The sequence below is a fragment of the Etheostoma cragini genome, chromosome 16 (genome assembly GCF_013103735.1).
Source record: "Etheostoma cragini isolate CJK2018 chromosome 16, CSU_Ecrag_1.0, whole genome shotgun sequence".
NCBI lineage: Eukaryota > Metazoa > Chordata > Actinopteri > Perciformes > Percidae > Etheostoma > Etheostoma cragini.
In genome coordinates this window covers 20,985,336-21,008,041 of record NC_048422.1, presented here as the reverse complement: position 1 = coordinate 21,008,041, position 22,706 = coordinate 20,985,336, and the positions used below count along the sequence as shown (strand labels likewise).

The following is a 22,706-nucleotide window of genomic DNA, read 5'->3' as shown; positions in this document are numbered from 1 at the left end:
AGTCGGGTGATAATTCTCTGTGGGTGTGTCACAACAAGCGAGCCCTTTCACATTAAACAGTAATTTGATCCATAAAAATATATTGATAATAGATGCTTTAAACAACCACTTTGTTAAGATAAGGGGATAATTGCTTTGATTGTTAAAATAAATGTTGCCAGGGGACAGTTCAATGCATCCAGTTTAACTGTAAACTATCTATAAGTATTTCATTAGCACAATAAAAGAAAATCTGGATTTTTATGGAGGCAGATTCTACTTTACCAGTTTCCCGACACACAGCACGACTCATTTCTGCCTTCATTAAATTTAAACTTTGCAAGTGTTGCTTGTCTATCTGCAACATTGTCACCTCAGCTGTAAACACTGGCACTATGGCAACAGCATGAAGTGTTGATAGACAGGAAGCAGCCCTCAGAATAGCACACACAAACCTTATGTGAACTTCTACAGTTTAGGAATTCAAATAAATGTTGAGATAAAATCATGCATGGGAAACGACTCACTTGGCCTATGCTTCCTTTTTGGGATCCATTCAGGTTTTCTGTCGGTTCTGAAATCTATTTCTGTGGTGCTTCTCCAATTTTAACAAAGGTCAAGGTTCTATAAAGACCAATAAAACTCCCTAATTCCACATGCATTCTATTTTGTCACATTTTCCAGCAGCTGGCGCTTAGAGGAACACATCCTGGCACAGTCCAGGCCTAGATGAGATACAAGCACAGGTGTATTTTTAAAATGCCCTCCTTATCGGATCCTCATATTTTCCCTCTCAGTCCTTTCCCTTCTGTAGTCTTCCTTCCATGTGTCTGTCCCAGTGGAAACAGATACAAATGGTGATAAGGAGCCAGATGGGAGCAACGCTATGAATCCATACTAGAGGCAGTAAAAATTTAGAGGTCCATTGTTAACTCTGGGGGGAGATATTGATTGGTGCTGTGTGTTTAGTGAAGCATCAACACTGTCACACTAATAGCAGCCAAGGCTGACTCATAAATATTTTGCCTTCATCCTGACCTCTTTCAGTATCTTCTAATCTAATTAAATGATGGTCATCTGATATTCAGTGTGTATCATAAGTATATCATAAGTGTAGCTAACATAATAGTTATTTAATTCTGCTCTTGTGGATACTATGTCGATGTGGTAGAGGTACATTTACAATAAATAACTCCGGGGTGTGATACAGTTGATCTAAACCTGCAAAATGAAGCATTGTGGTTCTTTAACCCTCCAAAAAAAATCTCATAAATTTGTGATAATCTAAGAGAATATTCAAGTTTTTCTCACATAGACCACCATCCTCTGGCTGAGTAATTATTATTTACGTTACCTTCAAAGAACTCAACATGTCATTGTATTATCCTGACGCTTTGAATCCAACTTTTCCTTATCAATGTATTTTTGATAATCAGTCAATTTAATTACAATATAAAAACATTTTAGGGAGAAAATAAAGTATATTTCTGTCTTCCAATTTGCTGTGTAAACATAAGGGAATTCATGGATATTTTAAACCCATTGTGATATGATGCAATAAAAGCAGACAAGGGATTCAGAAAAAAGGACATATTTCTTTTTGGTCTGAGTTTGAAGTTAAAACAACAACAACAACAACAACAACTGCATTTCAGCAAGTTGCATCAGTAAAAGACACCATTTGGAGTTCAAAGTCAAATCCTAAAATTGAACAAGTAGGGGCCTTTCATGGTCTAAATGCTGGTATTTCAGTTTGGATGAAATGTGACACAGTATGCACTAATGAAGCGATGGAAACACATTTGCAGGGTGGGACATAGCTGCAGGCATTGTGATAAAGCCCCATTTGCAAAGTTCATTCATAAGACTTCAGTCCTTGCTATCAGCAATGTGAATGCTCCCCTCATAAATTAGAGTGGCAGGAGGACGGCTTGATGGGAAGGAAAATATAAATTACATTGCACGTAGTCTGTCTCTATATTCTGTATGTCAACAGCATGCTTGTCTGTCTGTATACACTAGAATTTGTTTCAATTAGGCTTCGGTATCAAAATCTTTACTTTTTTGGGTACTGACCGAATACTTACGTTAAAATCAAATGGGGACAAATTTCGATCAGACGCACGCACACACACACACACGCACGCACGCACGCACGCACGCGCACGCGCACACGCACACGCACACGCACACACACACACACACACACACACACACACACACACACACACACACACACACACACACACACACACACACACACACACACACACACAATGTGTGTCCACTTGAAGTCACGGACCATTGGCATACTGCAAGTCTTCTTACTATTAAGCATACCCAACTGTTCACATGGGTACACAACAACGTCTTCGCCATATATGGCGGCTGCCTGTCATAGCAGACAGAGCACAGTACTTTACTAGCCTCTTTTTGGGCATCCCAAGCTGATTAAGCCTTTTTACAACCAGCCTGTGTGTGTCCCAAGCTGCCAAATATGAAAAGAAGTAGTCGGCGCCCATAGCCTAACTCTGAGATGGTGTTTTAAAATGGTTGATTCTTAATGACCTTGGTCAAAAAAAAGCTTTCTCTATGCTAGGATAATGAAAATGAACACGTCACTGGACTCCTCATTGCTCATCACAACATCTGGTGTATTAGCAAGCAGGTGTGAGAAGGTATTAGATTTGTTATTGCAGTGCTGAAACGTTGATGGTTTTACACAAGAAGTTTTGTACATTCTTATCTGTCCTTTCTGAATGTTGACAGAGAGAAAGGTAATGCCGGTTAAGCAGTTGCAAGTGTCATTACACTTTTCAAAACTACACGCAAACAGGTAGGTCAGGAAATATTTTTACAACTGAAGTTCTTTTTTTGTTATTTTAGAGGGAAAGTGCCAAAAAAAAAGGAACGGTGGGTACTGGAACCAAATTTCAGAAAACATGTGAACGATACCCAACCCAAGTTTAAATCAGTGTTTCCTGTACCTGTCCCCATGTCGGTGTGCTCCTGCGACATGTGCTGGCTCTGGTGTACCCATTCGCCGTTGCACTTGAAGAAGATTTGAAGAGCAGGCTGAGCTTGACACCGGAGTTTGATGGGGTTACTCTTGATGATGTAAGCATCAACAGGCTCCTCCAGGAAGTGAGGCAGTGTCCCAGACTGGCCATGCTGCAGGGATTCACCTCGGGGACCTGAAGAATTAAATGAGAATAAAATGAGAACCAAATGATGTAACTGGACAAAAATGGATGCAAAAAGTGAAATATTAATCAACGGCGGCAAGATGGCGGGTAACCATCTCAGATTTCTTAACCCTGCAGTGAAAGATTATTTTCAGCACACACACAAAATCACCTGAAAACTAGCTCACTCTCATACGTTCCCCTCAGCTTCCACTATCCCTCACTCTCTAGCTCCCCCCCCCCACCAACCCAACCAGCAGCCATTACTCCTTACAGCGACGTCTCCAGCACACAAATTGTTTTGGAGCACAACGTGAGAAATACCACAACAACAAAGCATCATACTGTCCCCACCGCCACAGCGTTACAATGTAATAATTTAGAGAAAGCCAACAGTAAAACAAATCCTAAAATTTCATATTTTAAGTAGTATTGATAAACCAGCAAACACGTGTGGTAAAAAATATAATCTTTATTTGGTTTTAAGGATTTACTTTTTTGACTTGTGACTGGGTTTTTTGACCTTCTGTGTGAAATCTAGCATGGCTGGATGCTAACAAATAGGAACGCAGAAATATTAAACAGTTTTGTTGGATAGGGAGAAATACGGATTTTATGGGACTTTAAAGTGGAACCAACAGGACATTAAACATGAAGAAGTTTTTGTTTTTCCCAATGCAATCCCACTATAGAACCCACTATATAATGGGTGTAAGCTCTTTTCTGACAACCACTGTGTATTGGAGCGGTGTAACCCTGCACCAGAACCAAATATTAACAGGAAAAAAAATCCACAGACATCCTTTCACCAGAAAACAAAACAAAAATGTGATTACTGGAATAAACATGTAGTTGAACTTGAACAAAATACAACCTGCCTAATTTTAATCAGGCAGATCTACAGTAGTCTTCAGCCATAAAGGCTTCTTTGAGCTCTCAGATGTTGGTGTTGAATAAAGACGGACAATTCAGTTGAAGAAAATCCAGACAACACACTGGCAACACATTTAACAGGCATTACTCCCTTCAACCCGTGCCCGTCTGAGGTGTGTTCCAGTCAGCACACGTCTTGCTACTTCTAAGGCCCCGCTAGTGTAATTACACTCTGACTAATCCCCTAGTTTGCTGCAACCTCTTTCACGCAAGTCTGAAGGGTTTAGTCAGGCAAACCGTCCCGCGCCCGCCCCTCCCGATGGCAACTCCCCGCTGCACACCGCATGTTTCTCCCCAGTGATGGGTGTACCTCTGAAAACACCATCAGGATTAGAGAACCCACTCTCTCTTTCTCTCTCTAGCTAATCTAATCCCCCTACCTTTCCTGCCGGATGTCTCCTGATTGAGGGGAATAGATAAAAGACTGTGTGATTCCCTGGCTGTGAAAATCACAGCCAGTAGCTCAGAGTTCCCCTCCCCATCTGTACGACACATTCACATTCTCTCCCTCATTCCTGGAACTGAGGCTGAACAAAGAGACATGCTTTTAATTTCAAAATGACTAGCCCCAGGCAGGCTTTTCTTGTACAGAGTGCTCCAATTTGTTTTGCGCACGAAACGTTGACATGGCGTGTTTGTTTCTGGATAGATGCAAAACACAGACATGAGCGTGCATACCTACAATGATAGATAGGAACATGAATACAGAAACACGTAGCTGTCAAACAATGCCATATCCCTCCAAATAATGACTCATTTGTGAGTAGATCAGGTATTATACTAATGCTTACCAACATGACAGTTTAATGCCACGGCCACTAATACCTTAAATATCAACATCAACAGGAGCAAGGTTTAGTAAAGCATTACAGGCTTTATTTCACTTTCCGTGGTACTGCAGCAGACAGATTAGGAAAGACACAGGGAAAGATACTCAGGTGTGATTTAACCTCAGGATGGTGGTGGAACATACTGTAGGACTGTAGGGGGAAACACAAGCACTTAACTATCGTTGTCTTTCCTCTTGAAATGGTTGCAAATAGATCATAAAGTGCAACACCAAGCGAGTACTCTGCACCTTAGGGCTGCTTGATTAGGAAAAAAACAAGAAAAAAAAGAAATCATGATTATTTTGGACAATGTTGAAATAAATCTTTTTTTTATAACTTATTTTGCAAAACAGAATGTGAATTAATTTCATAGATAAATCTCAACGCTCATATTTTTTAAGTTCTTCACAAAAGGACAAAACAGACGAGACATGCAAAACATAAACATGAAAAAAAAGAATAAATAAAAAGAATAAAATGATTAACAAGATTACTCATTGACTTTTGGAAAGATGTTGCATTGCATTGCACTAAAAAAGTCTGACAAATCAACGGTGAAAACACCTAGAACTGTGTAATTTATCTTAATTCTTTTCCCATTTGAACTTAAAAAAAAAAATTGGAATACAAGACAAAATAAGAGATTACTTGCAAAATGTGCAAAATAATCATTTTCTCTGTTGTGATCATTATGAGCCAAAATCATAATCATGATTCAAATTTCAATTAATTGCACAGCCCTACCTTGTAGTACCAGCCCAGTCTCATGGCAGCTTGTGAAACGTTCAGGTTATTTAATGTATTTATTTGTGTACAAGTCAGTAATGTTGTTGTTCTTGTGTGTTGATTACAAAATTTGAAGTAATGTATTTCAATAGGAAGCCTATTTTGTGATGGTAGCGAGTAGTATTGGAAAAACGGAAAATCCGCATAGGGAGGTTGGTCTGGGGTGGTGGATGGGTCAAACATCAGAGGACTTTCACCCTGGCGACCGGGGATTATGTCCCGCGTGTTGCAGTTCCTTTCCGCGTTATTCTCTGCCTAACATTAACCATCCCGTTGTTGTCGCCGTGTGTTGCATGTGACGGTTCCTTTCCTTGGTCTTTTTTCCTAACCACAACCATCCCATTGATGTTGTTGTTCATTTCCCTGTTGATGTGTGCCACAGAGACCACAGATCATGTCCCAGCGTGAGTTGTTGTCACCGGCCCGCGCGTGGCGTTTCATTTCCTCATTGTTGCGTCCCCCAGAGCAGCTTATTGTCATGTCAGTTTGTGAAATGGTCAATATCAATCAATAAATCAAAATAACGTGACCGTTTCACGACCGGGCGTGAGACCGGGTTGTGAATACACACATGGAAATGAGATAACTGTAATTATGTGAGATGTGGCTCAAACAGAGTGTTTGCAGAACGCGGTGGAGTTGATGGAATTGTGGGGTTCCAGTTTTCCATTCTGACATTCTCCGCTCATTTATATCCCATGGTCGGGGCAGGGATGTTATTGGTTCATCTCGATGTTCCCGGGAAAGGCAGAAGACCAATATCTCTCCTCAATATGCTTCGCTGCTGTCATTCAGGAGACCGCTCTGCACCATGCTTCACAGTTTTCCCCGTGATCTACAACCAATGCCTCGGCCCGGCAATAACACACAAGGGGCACAGATACATCTCGCCCAGTTTGAAAGGAAAACAAGATATCACTGCCAAGGGGCTGAGTGATGGCTCTATCAGACACCCGCTCTCTTTCTCTCTCTGCCTCTTGGTCCGTCTCACACATAAACAAACTTTTGTCCTGGAAATGCGCACCCATAGTGTGCCAATACTGATGCAACCTGGAAGGGAAACTCACATGTTTTCCTTACATATAGCAGACAACAGACACTCCATCTCCTCACATGCAACAATTAAAGCAATGGGTATATGTCAGTCCCTCCAGGATTTTGCGATGTTGCGATTCATTCATACGAATTCAACCAATCACCGCGACTTTGGTGGGACACGCAATTTTTCCGCATGTTTGACCAATAACCAGAGTTTCCCGCAACCAATCCCAGCAGTCCAACATGCCAGACTTTGTCTCAGTATGTGACTCTGAGAACCAATGACCAAGCAGGAGTGAGAACGGGTTGACGTCACACGTAAGTCGCCAAATTCATGTCCTTGTTTCTGATATGTAGACGAGATGCGTGTGACTCTAATATCTCACATTCACCAACAAAACATAGAGCAAAAGACCATGCAGAACATTTCAGACCGTCTGCCAACCTGTACACATTTTAACCTCAATGTACTGTACGCTCAAACGACAAATATTCAATTCAATCAATTATATATTTTTTTTTCTTAAATTCACCAGCCATTTTTATTTGCAGCATCCTCAGCCTTAATTCTTCTGAAAACAGGTTTCCTTTTTATTTAAAAAAAAACAATTTTACAAGAAAAAAATCACAACTTTTTTGCAAATTTCTCTGTCTCCCGCAACGTCATTGCAACAAAAAAACTACTGCAACTAATATCGCAATTTTTTACAAAAACTCCCACAACATTAAGCATTTTGGTCCGCAACAATCTAAAATCCTAGAGGGACTGAAAAGTGTTTCCCCTAGCTGACTGGACATCTTTGGGAAAGCCTTTGGGTGTCAGCACAGGTTGTTTCAGGCAGAGAAAGATGACTCCAACTCTGATTGGAGACTGATTTGGAGATATTGAAAGCAGCAGCCAGGCTTATGTTTGCCAAACTCTGCTCCACTTTCAGCACACTGCCACCCCGTATCTTGGCACCCAAACTGCTGTCCTGTTTCCAGCTAAAACGCTGGCTGATCTAATCGTGTCCTACAGAAACACTTCCCGCTGCTTTTTGTTCTGTATACAGTAAAAGCAATCAGGTTGCGTACACCATACCCCATGTCATCAATTTTGCAGATGGCATGGACCTTCTTTCCAATTCTTGGAGCTCAGACTCGAGATTATGACCAGCTGACTAACTTAACCCAGTGATGCAACAATCAATGTCTGGTTTACAATACAACAAAAACAAGGTAATGCAGGTGGATCTCAAAGCAAGACAACTTGCTGTAACATAAATCTACTATTGGTGTTGAAACAAATTGCAATAAAACAGTTTATTGGGTATTCTTATGGATTTTCTGGCTTTGACAGTCCTACCTTCACAGCGCTGTGGAGGAGGGTCTGGCTAGTCCACACAGCATTCCAGCATGGGAGAAAAACGTGCCCTGGTTTATTGGCATTTTTTTTAAATCAATCATTATTGTCTAGCAGTGCTAATCTCTGCACAGAGCCACTGTAAAATAGCACCGGAAAGGAACTTGTTTTAGTGGAAAATTCAAAGAGTTGTTTTAGTCATGCAAAAAAAAAAAACTCAGATTGGACAGATACTTTAGCTAGCTGTCATAATTTACCCTGCAGAGATCTGAGGAGCAGTTAACCATAGTCCTCATGAATCTACGAAACGGACATGGACGAAAAGACATGCATCCGGCGCAATTTCCTGCGGCACCGGAGCAATCCCGGAAGTGAACTTTGTGGATATAGACTGTCTTTGATAATAAGCTCTTAGAGCCATCACCAACCTGGACAACACATCCTGCATCCGGCACAAAGCCTGAATGGATCCCTTACAGCAAGCAGCTCCACCTCCTGTGATGCAGAACTGATTGCAGCATGATCCTCTTTGTTTAAGAGGCTGTTGTCTTCTGAACCTGATCCTACTGCCTCTGCTGCGCTTTGCAGGAAGGAAATGTTAATACCTCTTTAACACACAATCCCCTTGTATGCATGGGGTACTGAACACAAGCTCGATCTGACTGTCCTTTTGACATTTTTTACAAAACAATTAGTCCTAGATTAATATTCGACTTGCAGCCAAGTGTTGCTTCCCTAACAGGGTTGTAATGTTTCAACATTGTTACAAAGGGTTGTTGTATTGGTGTTAATGTTGAGCTTTAATAACATCTTAAGTTGACTAACCTTTATCAGTTTAAGTGTACGCTTTATTTAGATATTTATATTTTCAGTGCTTTTCCTTTCCGCCAAACAGTCCTTTACGACGGTAGACTGAAGCTGCTATATTGCCACCAGAGTCCTTTGACAAAACCATTACTTTTAGCTTCAGAACTCTGGAGTTGCTGGACTACTGCTGCCTGTTAGTTTGGTTGTTTTGTTAGTTCCTAACCCTTTTAAAACACCAAAGACACACAATATCATGTACTTTACAGTAGTTTGCTGAGAAAGTGTCTGTCTTTTGTTTATTAAGGTTAAGAAGTCGTAACAGAACTAACAAATTAACTAACTGGTAGAGGCAGTGAGTAGACCAACAACTTCCGTGTTCTGCGATTAAGTTTTTTTGTCAAAGAAATATAATGGCTTCAGCTGTTGTTTAGCTGCAAGATAAAGTGGTAAAAAATGTCTGCAGTGTCCACAGCAGTACATTGCTTATCTTGGCTGTAGGTAATACACTGACACTGGATAAGTACCTTATCCATCCCCAACATCCAACTATCCCTTTAAGGACAGACTGTTTGCTGTATGCCACTATCTGCTCGTATCTACAGTGTATACTAACCTATAGCAGGTGGGGTACCTGTTACAGTAGTTTCTCCCTGCAGAGTTGGAGCTACACTAAACCACTTGTGTTGATACATTGACACTAAACAGGTTTGCTTCAGTTTGAAAGAGTTTGAATGGATATAAATGACCTTGCACTTGCAGTTTCAGTAACCTCAACACTGCTGGTTTTAATGCAAGTTTCCTTGTGTGTGCCTTTTCCATTCCAGTTGCTTTTCATGAATAATGTTCATTGAACCATGCTGAATTCAAACACCCACCGTCACAATGTCTCAAGTGTGATCTCTGATTTCAAAGCTCTTACAGTTTTGAGGCACCAAAATGAATCTCCTGCTAATACTATATGTGAAGTACCAGCATGAACAGAGAGCAAAAAGGAGACAGTGTGTGTGTCAGAGTGTGTTAGCAAGAAAGAAAGAGACAGAAGCACAGAGAGTTGGAGAGAATACTATATAGCTTTAATAAAATGCAACATTGCCTGCATGTGTCTTTGGCTAATCAGAGGTTTGAAGCCTACTTTAAAACATTCCTCATTTTCAGAAGTTTTCTTACAAGGAGCGGACCATCCTTTAATGCCTTAGAAATGCTGCAGTTTTAAAATAACAATGAAGAGCTATTGTGCATCATAACCTCTATTTATAATTTGCCTGACATGTTGAAAATAGGGGGGAAACTTAAGAAGGACAGGAAATTGCTTTAACTCAATCAACAGCATTCAGTATCACTAATAAGCAGGAAGCAGCTGCTTAGCCATGTATTTACAAATCTACTAATTAATTTTTAGTGTGTTAATTAAGAGCCAGTGGCATAATTGTTTGTTAATTACTTCACCATGTTGACATTTCAGTAACAGGTTTGAAAAATAAGGTGATTAGTTGGTGAACTTGGGATGCATTCTGCGGATTTTATTTCCTGGTATGTGTCGTGGCTTTTGTGTAAACACCAACTTTCAGGCTAATGTGGCTGTGTAAATACATGAATAAATACAGCTGGCTGATGGTCAAAGCTGCATTAATTATATATGCCCAGTGTGAGGTGTCTTCATAAGCAGTATTGACGCAGATCCATGCAGCAGATGGATGGTCTAGATTTAGGATCAGAGGTGAAGCTAGCAGAGGAGATGGGGGTGGAGGGAGATTGGTGAAGCAGATGATGGGTGGGTGTTGAAGATGGTGGGAAGCACTGGGGGAGCATCTGTTCGGATCAACCGAGAGCACGGCAGGAAGTCAAAAAAATGTTCAGCTTTTCAGGAATTGCTTATAAACCTGAATACAAAAAGAAAAGCACTTTTTGTTTTTGGTTCTCAACCAACTTTTGCCCACTAAAAGATCACAACCTTTGCCCCCCACTTCATCTCTAGGTTTTTTCCCCCCCCACAGAGATTTTGCAAGACTACCGTAAAAGAAGATTGCTTTTTTTTTTTTTACACTCAACTAAACAACACCGGCATGATGCTGCGTGATTTAAAACAGCATGCAGAATTCCGGAAGAAAAAGAGGCGTGACGTTAACAAAATAGCTTTGGCGTCTTGTGTGTGTGTGTGTGTGTGTGTGTGTGTGTGTGCTTGTAGTCCTGCCATGCTGGCTGTCCCTTTTACACATATGTCGATTTGGCTCATTTACTAGCTACACTGCCGGTTTAACGGGAAAACAACTCTGTCACACTGTTCCGTGTCTGTACAGAACGGTGAGGCGGAATAACGGCGCAACATTCCTGTCTTGAACACATTGTGTGAAAGGGGAGTCTGTCTGCAGAAATGTCTGAATGACAGATTCCCCACAGGGGAAAGATGGACTAGCAAAGATGGGATTTTACTTTTAAATATTCAAGCGCAACAGCAAATGGGGCGAGAAAGGCGGTAACACATGAAAGCCTGATTGTGTTCGGTGTTTTGCAGACACTATCCACCATTCAACCACATCAAAATACATCATCATGGGGCTAGATGTGTCCCCCTGACAACCTGACCGGTAATGAACTGCTATGACAACTATGAATAATGCACACCAGCTGGATGCATATGGAGTCCACTGGAGAGTAGAAGTACAGCTAGGTTTCCATGTTAGTTTGCCAAGGAAAAGATTACGTCAAGGTGATAACCAGACAATAGCCAGATTGCATTACATTATTTAAACTTGCATCCCTGTTTCTTTTCAAGTTTCACAGTAACTTCGGTCAAGCTGCAGAAATGCAAATTTCTTTGCAACGGGAGTCACAGCAGCCATGTATATTTCTGATCTGCCTCTCAGCCTCAGAAACAACATGGCCACACCAGAAAGAGATGCCAGAGCGCTTTGTTCAAATATTGATGCAAACTTCTCATCTGTCATCTCAGGACACAACAGACATACAGTATGCACGCACAGACACACACACACAAAAGCCCTCCTAGGCAAAGACAGTTTTCCATACACACATGCTCAGTCAAAACACTGATAGACACATTTTGACTCTTTGCTCTGATTGACTATTTTCATCTCAGATGACCACATTGTGTCAAAATGTCTAAAAATTCCGATCATTTCTCTTTTATCAGCAAAGCCCTGCTTCACACAATCAAAGTTACACCACACATGGGAGCTGCTTACTACAAGCGAGTTCTTATCTGTTATATAGCAGCCCCCCTGGAGCAGGGGGTGGGGTTAAGAGTCTAATTTAAGGACATCTGGATGATGGAAAAGAAAGGATTAAGCACTGCTCATACACTCTGGCACCAGGATGTACCCTGTATATCTGTGAGGTACAGTGTTTGTGAGTGCATCACATCAAGCTTCTGTTGTTTAACATTAGTGGGATGGAGACGATAAGACAGATTGTCAAAGCACGCAGCATGAACAATAGAAATAGTCTCTAATAGGATTTGGATATACTGTATTTTGGTGTGTTAATATTAATGCTACAAGATGTTGTGCAAAATGGCTGCTTGAAAATTTGATATGTTGAGAGAGGAAAGAAGATCGGTGTTGATTTCAGTTTAGTTTTTTTCGCTTTTTTGCCCCCCTAGTTTCCTCCCTCAGGCAACGCACATACATCTTCTAGGTGGAAGTTGTTAGAGGCATATGCAAAGAATACTGAGAGGAAGACTACAGCACTTTCACCTTCTGCTCATTTTTTCAGATATAAACTTTAACTCAATCATTGTTTTTTCTTTGTGGTAAAGATGCAAAGACAACATGATCTACATGGTGTATGTCAACTAGTTGCTCGCAAGTCAAATCCTGCAAAGAAGAAAAAATGCGCCCTGGTATTAAAGTGCTCATATTATGGCAATTTTACAGGATATGTTTATTTGGTTTAATTTTCAAAAAACACCATACAGTATATTTGTTGTACTTCACATTGCTGCAGCTCCTCTTTTCACCCTGTGTGTTGAGCTCTCGGTTCTCATAATAGCATAATATGAACACTTAAAGCATTTGTAGCATTCACGGCAGGCATCATTCCAGAGGGAGGTCGCAAACCCAGACCCCTGTATTTTAAACTCACATGCCGATTAGTTTGGGTATTGCCTGGGGGATCTAAGTCTAGCACTAACTGAATATCGAGTATAACTGTGTGATTACTAATCTACATCACTAACTAGACCACAATTTCCACTGACTGTATTTTTGACTCTTTATTACATCTCAGCAGTTTTATAGACTCTCTAATCATGTATATTGTGTTATTACCATATCACTTTCACATATCCATCAATTTACTTACACCTCACTTTGCGCCGGCATTTTAACGCCTACTTAATCTGTACTTTATGTAGCCTATTGTATTCTGCATTCTTGTATTGTATTGTATGTGAAACTATTTGCCGTCTTTCACGCTTATGCTTTTCTTGGCAAATGAGAACCTGTTCTCAACGGCCAACCTGGTTAAATAAAGGTTAAATAGAAAAATAAAAAAAGTCACACTGTCCAACACCCATGATGAACCAGACAAAATGCCATGCAACTGCAATTTATTGGATACAAGCGTTGCATTTTGGAAGATGGACGAGATATTGAACGGCGATGTCCGCGTTGTACACAGAGCCGAGAGGTAGCCTGTGTGTGTTAAAACATGCAGCACATGTACCAAACTTGGCACAATTCAGAGAGGCTTATAAACAGCCCCTGGCGCAAGCAGATGACAAATCAAGCCGCCTACACATGATCCGCGGCAAAACTGCAAGGTAGGGCACAGGGCTGAGAGGCGGATCAAGTGGTACAAAACCTTTGTGAGTGAAAAACCAATTCCTACTTATCAATAGTTACCTGTTCAACAGGCATAAACATGTAGAAAGCAATATCTGGTAAATCAGTGTGCAGCTTCTCTCTCATCGGCTGTTTTACGCAAACACAACGTGCTACTCTGCAAATAGGGAATTTTAAAAAACAAAACAAAAGCAAAAATGTTGGATATATTGAAGTTTTTAAAGGAATTTGGTGGGCAAATCCGAAAAAAACGCTGTCGTCCAGTCGTAAAGTGATGAAAGTATTGATGAGTTTTTAGCAGGTAAGAAGTGAAGGCATGGACGAAAGTGGGCAATGAAAATGAGATGGAAGAATAGAGATTTGGTGATCAAAGGAGAGGGCTTTGGTCCCTATCACCCCGAGATTGTGGATTTTTGTGGATGCTGGAAGACACGCACCATCAATGCAGAGAGAGACGTTTTGGCAGGAGTAGATCAGGGTGATGATGAGGATTTGGTCTTGACCATTTGGCTATCGAGATGCCCCAGTGACTATGCTATTAAGTAGGGTTAGCACGTTAATAATGCAGTAACTCATGTAGCATCTGTTTTCAAAGAAAGCACAATACCATATTTAATAATTTGCTAGATTGAGATTTATTCGATACATGTAAATACTTAGGACAAATTCTGTAGGTGATGCTGTTATGAGATCTTAATGCCTTCAGATATATAAAGTTGTCATAAAAGCACCATCGCGATGCATTTGTTTTGTTTTTAGGAAGAGTGTGTCTGTCTCTCTCTCTCTGCGTGTGTGTGTGTGTGTGTGTGTGTGTACAAACCAGAGCCTGTGTGTACAGTTTGTTTGCATGAGTCTGTGTGAATGTGTGTCACCTACAAACACCCAGGTGGTATATGTGTCTTCATCTGTGTTGTGACAGCTCTCCAGCCCGGTTTTGGCAGGCGGGAGATTTCCTCAGCACTCCAGATAATCAAAGAGTAAACATGCTGAAGCAAAAGTGGGTTACCTGGATGTCAAACTGACAAAAAAGTCTTCCATTTTCTGTCCCCAAAACCACTTCTCAATAAGGTTTTGCTTACACTTATATTAGAGGGGGAAACAAACTCAAATGCTGCACACATTTGCATATACCTTTCATATTCAGTACTTAAAATAATTCACTCTCAGACTTTTTCCGACACCAAAGAAATGAGGAGTATAAACAAAAAATATGACAAATAAGCTGTAGAGTCATGTATATAAGTGCATAGAGCAGGGATAATCCTAAAAGATCCACTTAAACTTGTGACTTGACTTTTTCATAACTTAATATGACTGGGCCTTAACGATGGACAGTACCAATTTAAATAGAAACAGATTGATTACAAAAAGTAATGTCTTGTTAAGGGACAGTTGTGCTTCAATATTTTGTTAGCTAGAAATATTTTCCTTAAGCTCTGCGACTACTCACCAAACAATGAAAAAGCCTCATTGTTTTGTGCGCTTTTAATGTCTTCAGACCACCTATATTGATATTTGCAGATGTTTCCAGATCCAGAGCAGAATATGCTGATCAGTCATTACATTTATAATCCTTGATATTTTCATGAAATCAAACCTCACTTGATAACACTTCAGCAATAGTCAGGGCTTTAAATTGACACCTTCCAATCCGCCAAGTAAAAATTTCAAGTTACTAGCCAATTTGGCCGGAGATGAATAAAGCTAAGTGTCTGTTTCATTGGGCAGGCTGCAGAAACAATGTCACGAGTCAGTGTTTCCTGATTGGTCAGGTTTCTGTTTTTGGCTTGGAAACGTAATCATTATCTGGCAACACTGCTTGTAGCACTTATGCTACAGCATAGCCTACGGCCATTCAAGTCAATGCTTGATCCACCAGCTGCTACCCAGAAGCATGCGTGAACTGGCTCTCCGCTCCGCAAAAGATACGCGCCAGGTCTAGCCGAAGGCCGTTTGGACAGCCGGGGAGGTAGTGAAACAAAGACTATCCAGTCCATTTACCATAACACACCCCCCATTATTGAATATGTCTTCTCTACAACACCACATACTACGAGAGATTCATCTTGGAGGTTAAAAAACACGCTCCCGGTGTGGTATGGCCCATGGCGGAGGACCAGACGCAGCACAGACACGTCCAGTGGAGAATTGGAGTAAGTCGTGAAGCTCCATGCCTAGCGCGTGTGGTATCGATTACGAGCTGCACTAAAACGGAGAAGACAAACAGAAAGGAGCCAAGTTAATTAGAAAAAAAAACGTGGCTAGTGGAAAATTGGATTGGCTGGTAAGAATCTACTAGCCATGTTGTCTGGTAATCAAAAAAAATCATTTGGAGCCCTAGCACTAGTCAATACGTTTACATTCTGTAAATTCCTCTACATAGCAGTTCTGATCGTAAGTGTCAGAATTGTCTTAGAATCAAGATTAGAAAACTTTATTTTCTATTACATGGTAAAAGATTGCTTTAGGTTACGGGCTCACACTAAACATAAAACATACCATACACCCAAAAAAGGGTCTATGTCAGACCTTCCTCCACAGTGCTGCACTGGAGGGTCTTTCCGGTATGGGAAAACAACCTGCTCCAGTTTATTGGCATTTCTTTAAACCAATCATAATTGTCTTGGGCGGTGCTAAGAGCCGAGAGGAGCCATGTTGTCGCTGCAAAATTGCCTCAGGAAGGAACTTGTTTTGGTGGAACATGTGCACGTTCAAAAGTTGTTTTTAGTCGTTCAACAGAAAACTCAGATTGGACACATAGTCTAGCTAGCTGTCTGGATTTACCCTGTATTAACCATAGTCCTCATAAATCCACCGGAGTTTAAAATATCAGCATAAAGAAAGCGGAAGGTAATGGACATCTGGCAAAAAGAGTGACATCAAGCGGAGTTTCCGGTAGCAACGGAGCAACCAGCAAAGGAAACGTCGTGGATATAGACTAAAGGAAAGTATTCGTTGTTGTTGTTGCAAAGGTTATTACTGGGTTGGCAGTAGCTCAGTCCGTAGCGTCCATCAAGTCCCTGTACAGACCAAAGTACGGAGTGTGGATTGGTAGCTGGAGAGATGCCACTTTATCTCCTGGGCACTGCCAGGTGCTCTTGAGCAAGGCACCAAATCCCCCACATTTGTGCATGAATAGGTCCTGAGCATGTGTGTGTGTAGGCGTGTGTGTGTAGTGATTCCTAACAAAACAGAGTGTACATTGTAATTTCCCCACTGGGGATCAATAAACAGCACAAATTGTAAATTGTAAATTATAAATTACTGACTGTTATTGTTCATCTACAAAACACAACATCTTTGCATTTTTTGACAGCAGATCCATTTTAAATATTGTAGGGGGTGATAGAACAAGAAGGAGAAGCTAAAGAGAGCTGTCAGATGAAAGGTTTCTGAAGACACCTCCAACTTCTCAGCAAGCTAACCAACTTTTTTTTGCTGTACTATGATGTTGTTAAGAAAAGGACTCGTGCTGTGCACTGCATAAAATCAGATCCTGGTTGCTCATAGCATGATGGAAAACAGCCAATTATTGACTGAATTATTTATTAAAAGATTGATTTCTGGGACCTGGGGTATGAAACCTTATCTCCCGTTACCCCCAGAACAAAGGGTTGTCACTAAATCATTTTTCAAGAAACAATTCACACATCCAACAACTCTTCTGTGCAGATGCTTTGGAAAATATCAGCACACTCTGCTTGCTATAGCATAAAATACACTTGATGAAGGTCCAGAGGGACCTAAAGTTAGATTTCTTTAATAAATTAAATGTTATAGCAAGAGCACAGTGCGGGATTTTCCTCTTTATGAATTTTGTCCCTGAATCAACTGGGACTGAATCTCGAGGATTATAACCAGGCCTTGCCATTAACCTTTTTGCTCATCAGCCACTGTGGCTATTAGTTTTCCAAAAGCTACTAGCAACTCAGCATAATCACTTGCTCCTATTTTGTGGGAAATTAAGTTTTATTTGAATAAAGTTGACTATGGTTTGCAGTCATCAAATATGCAGCTCTGATAATGTGTGTTTAAATCCTTTTTGTGTAAAAACATGCAATCGAATAAGACACAGACATAAAAGTGTAGCTTATTATGCATAGGTTAGGTGGTGCAGGGGTGTAGAAGATTAGTTGAAAGTAGTTGAAAGTGATTTGGAACACTAACGTGTCACTAAGCAGCCGGCACGTGGCCTCTGTGACAGGAAGTAGAAAGCACAGAATGAATGTCCTGAGGTGTGCTCTCTCTGTATAAGATATATGTTTTTAGAAGAAGTACAGTCTATGACCTGTATGTACGCAACTGTTGCCTCTGCTTGACCTGTCACGTGCACGCGTTGAACGGAGCTCTGGGGAATATTTTAAGGAATCGCAAGGGCTTGGTGATCTGGTGTGCCGTACGGGCCAACATACACCGGACGTGGGCTGCCCCCGCACACTGGGTCACAGCTGTGTTCCTGTGTCAAGCAGTGGCACAGAAGGCTACTCCAGCCACTAGTGTTACGACATAAAGGCATGCCACCCGCCAAAGTGGTAAGTGAAAGTGACTGTGTCACCCGCCAATATCAAAATCTACCCGCATTTCGCGGGTTGAAGGGTGCTAATGTCAAGCCCTGATTATAAATTTAAGTTCTGAGCAGTGTAAAAAAGCCATACTGAGTGTCTGTCTAAACATCTCGACTGAAATTAAATTTTTTAAGAGTAGATCTTCCTTTACTGAATACTCATGACTTATTTCAACACATTTTTAAAGGTGCTGTAGGTAGGATTACAAAGATCCAGGACTTTTTTGAACATTGACAACTTCTCAGTCCCTCCCCTCTTTATGCTAAATCCCCTAACTGTCACCTAAGCCCCTCTCCCAACAAGGGAGAAGGAATGTTAGTGTGCCTGAGCAGTGATTGACACGCAGATAGACACCCTCCCTTGCTCTGATTGGTGCATCTGAACAGGGAGCATTGTATTTTGCAAATCGCACTACAGGGTGTAGGTGGTGGCAGAGAAGCCGGGTATTTTTTATTATTATTACCTGCTTGATAGTTCTACTTGGACATAAGCTCAGTTTCAGCAAATATTACAGAGAGTTAGTTTTATTAGTCTTACCTACTGCACCTTAAATTTTTTTTTCATACAGGAATATTGCTGCTCAAAAGAGACATCTGTAAACTTATTTACCCAAAACAAACCCGATATTAAACTATTATCAACAATAAAATTACTTTACCAGTCTTCTACAGCCCGACATGCAAATGAGTTAAATCATGTGCACCTCTGGAGGAGAGTAAGTGTAATATCTGGAATCCTCCAGACTACTTCATGATTTGATATTTTTTCCACTTAGTTTGTCCTTATTGCATGAACAATCAAGTTGGTTTTGAGTAATGATGCAGATATGGAGTGCCTTCATTAACATGCTATATGCAGCACCAATATTACCTCATTTATCAGCGTTCATTCTCTGGTTTTCCTGTGGTGTCGTTTAGAAAGCAAGCCTCTGTCGACTGACAGTGATAGCAGACAAAAGAAGATAATTGCTTACTTACTCTTTCCCATATAGCCTTTGATCCATTTTGTCTTTTCTGACAGTGAAGAGACAGCGACATAATTAAAGGCATTGTGTGGCATATACAATCTCGCCTGGGATCACACTGGCATCCTGACAGCTCACTCTAATGCAAGTTCTTTTTAAGGTGGCTCAATAAATAAGTAAAAACCCAGAAAACAATCCTCTCTCACTCTTTTTCTTCCCACTTCTTCTTTGAGAGCGTTAACAGAGACTGCAAATAGGAGTAGGACTCTAGTAGTGAAGGATTTTATAAATAAATTACTGCTGTGGGGCCATATGCGAGAGAAGGGTTAGGGCACCAACTTCATCTTACACAATGCTGTTTTGTCATCTTATTAAATGTTTGGCTGAGTAAAAAGGAGATTTAATAAAAAAAAAGTTAATATCCTGCAAATGACTAAGCGCAGCTCCTGTATTAATATCATTAATCATCTGTCATTATGTACAAGGTTGATTATGGAGGGAGCTTTTTTCCATTTTCTTGTCATTGGATTCATGTTTAGATTTTAGAGAATGTCCAAATTGTAGAGTGGGTATAGCACCACAACTAAGTAGCTTATTTTCTAGAAGACCTTTACCTCATGTTTGATGGGGAGCACTTTGTTGACAGCACGATTGGTTGTTGACACAGAGTGGTTTGCCAAAAACTGTCCGTAAATAAAGAAGGTGCATGACTTGGCTGTGTACCAGCAAGACAAACTGCTGATGTTGTTACACATCAGTAAAGTGTTAGTTCCCCACTGAGACTCAGCAGCCTTTGGACAAAACAATGCACATTTACTTACAATGCACTGGATACAACATCATCCTACAAATGAGATAACTTGTCAACGACACCTTTAAATTGCCTCATTTATTTGGTTTCTAAATGGGCTCATTTAAAAAACACATTTCTTTGTGCTGAAGAAATGGTAAATAAACATTAAATGTGTTTCTTAATCCTTAATACAGCAGTACTGAATGAAAAATGTAATATTACTCACTATCATTAAGCCATACTGTAATAGCCCACAGCTGACTGTTGCATTGTCAATGTAAGGATTAAAGAAGAAGCTTCAGAGGATACACTTTAAAATCAAATTTATAGCCTGCTTTCACAGTTGGCATTGTCCAAAGCACTACATTTATTTGTTACAGGGGCACTCTGACATTTTTACACACCAAGATCAGTTTAGCCATAATGAGGAGCGCCACTTAGACTCTGAATACAGTTGCAATATTCTGTCTGTGCATCTGGAGGGTTTTCTAAAGTCTGAACAAGACTACAGCCATGCTAGAAGCCTTTGTGGGCTTTACTAATGCTAATATCAGCATGCTAACATGCTCTCAAGGATAGTGTTAAGATGCTACTAGCAGATACTGTATAAGGTTGACTATGTTCACCATCTTGGTTAAGCATGCCACGATAAGCTAATTAGCAGCAAACACGAAGTACAGCTACGGCTGATGGGGCTGCCATCAGTTCTGCAGGTATTTGGTCACAAACTAAAGTAGTGGAAAAATGTAAATCTTTTTTTAAGATTATTTTTTGGGCATTTTAGGCCTTCATTTGATAGGACAGTTGAGGATATTAAAGGGGAGAGAGAGGGGGAGTGACATGCAGCAAAGGGCCGCAGGCCGGATTCGAACCTGGGCCGGCTGCGTCGAGGAGTAGTCCTCTATACATGGGCACCCGCTCTACTAACTGAGCTATCTGGGTGCCCGAAAAATGTAAATCTTGACCCGAAGATGGTGCCAAATTATCCATTCAACAAATGCTGCTAAAGGTCCTGGCTCACCAGGACCTTTAGCATTCATCCTCTGGGTACTATGAATGTTTTCACAAAATGTTTAATGTCAATCCATCCAATAGATGTAAAGTATTTAACATTAAGAAAAAAAGGCTGTATGGATTAGTGCAGGATGTGCAAAAAATGGGTTGTTTTTCTTCAACTGTCATCAACTGTTCCTCAGAAAAACATGAGCTAGTTGATTTCCAGTGTCTTAATATCATTGTACACACTGTTATTGTGGCCAGACGGACCCATAATCTTTCAGTTCATTCAAAACTACATTGCCCGTTAGAAGACCCAGAACACATAAAGCTGGCAATTTAGTTTATAGTAGAGTAACCACATCTTCCCAGAGGTGCTCATTTTTCAACAGGTGTACAAGGGTACCAACTTCTTTCTCACATTTCCAGCAGGTGTTGCTGTCCTTTAGTTTAAGTTTGGTTCATTTACTTGGTGTCCAGTTACTCCTGTTTAACAGTTCATACGGAGTGAGCCGAGTTTGTGCTTCATGTGAAGAGGCCAAGAGACAACCAGCGTTTCCCATCTGTAATCTTTTCACCCACATCTATTTCCCAACACATTCTCAAACTAGGTACTGTACATGTACAGTATGTCATGAAAAAGACCATGGAACTTGGAGGCTCCAGATTTTTTCTGCCAACATAAACAGCTCCTGGACCTTAGTTGGTGGGTCAAGATTATTTTTTACTATTGGTTAGAATACAATGCCTGATCTGTAGAAAATCCCAAAAGACCCAGTCCCAGTTGAGTCAGGAACGCTTCCAAAAAAGTCGGGGTTACTAATTCTTCTTCAATCCCTACCCAGGCTGGCACCGTCAAGAGAATTATTCCTCTTAGATAGCTAAGAAAGTGAGAGTGCATCCAAAATACCAGTCTATATTGGATAGTGCAAGCCCGCCCCCATCGGTTAAAGCTTAATTTTTTTTTTTCTGCTTTGATTTTTTAAGTCTCTCACAACTTTATGGATGTGCAATTCTAAATCACTTGATTTGTATAGTGCTGCAAAATTAATTCTCCGTTTTATTTCTTTTAAAACTTAGCCTGTGTGGTCTGTGCCATCCAACTAAAATCCTTTAAGTCAAAACATTATTCAAATTGAATTGTGCTGTATAAGAATATCATTGTTCCGATTGCAGCACATTATATTCCACAGTTTGACTTCCATCTTTAGCGTAGAGATTAAGAGCTGTCTGTGGCTTCAAGTTCAGCTTTCAGGCTTCATGAAAGCCTTGAACATTTTCAAAGGCTTATCTATCACTTAAAAACCTTTCTACTATAGATCTATAGTATATATATAGTATATATCTACTTCCGCCAAATCACTCTTACTCACTCAGCTTCAATTTTCCTTTTCCCTCTTGAGAATTTAAATGACCCAATAGAATAGATGGTCCAGATAATCCTCCACTAATCAGTAACAACTCCCTCATGGTATTGTTCCTGAGAATATGGTGAAATTGAAAAAAAAAAAAGACAAAAAAAAAATCAATTACACTACAGCTTTAGAACTAAAGAAAATGGAGGTTAGCTAAAAGCCCACCAGGAAAGAAGCCAGTGGTCTCCTGACATATAATTCATGACAATCAAACACCTGTACAGTGCTTTTCCATGTCTGGAAGCATCCTTGCATATATCAAAAGGGAACG

The 22,706-nt window shown here is 40.5% G+C and overlaps 1 protein-coding gene across 1 annotated transcript in view; it reads right to left on the bottom strand.

Annotated features, from left to right (window-relative positions):
* Nucleotides 1-22,706, bottom strand: part of LOC117959826 (netrin receptor UNC5D-like) — a 180,778-nt gene that overhangs the window by 67,692 nt on the left and 90,380 nt on the right. Inside the window, exon 2 of the mRNA XM_034897157.1 lies at nucleotides 2,967-3,173. Coding sequence (XP_034753048.1) covers nucleotides 2,967-3,173 — 207 coding nt within the window. The remainder of the gene's footprint in view (nucleotides 1-2,966; nucleotides 3,174-22,706) is intronic.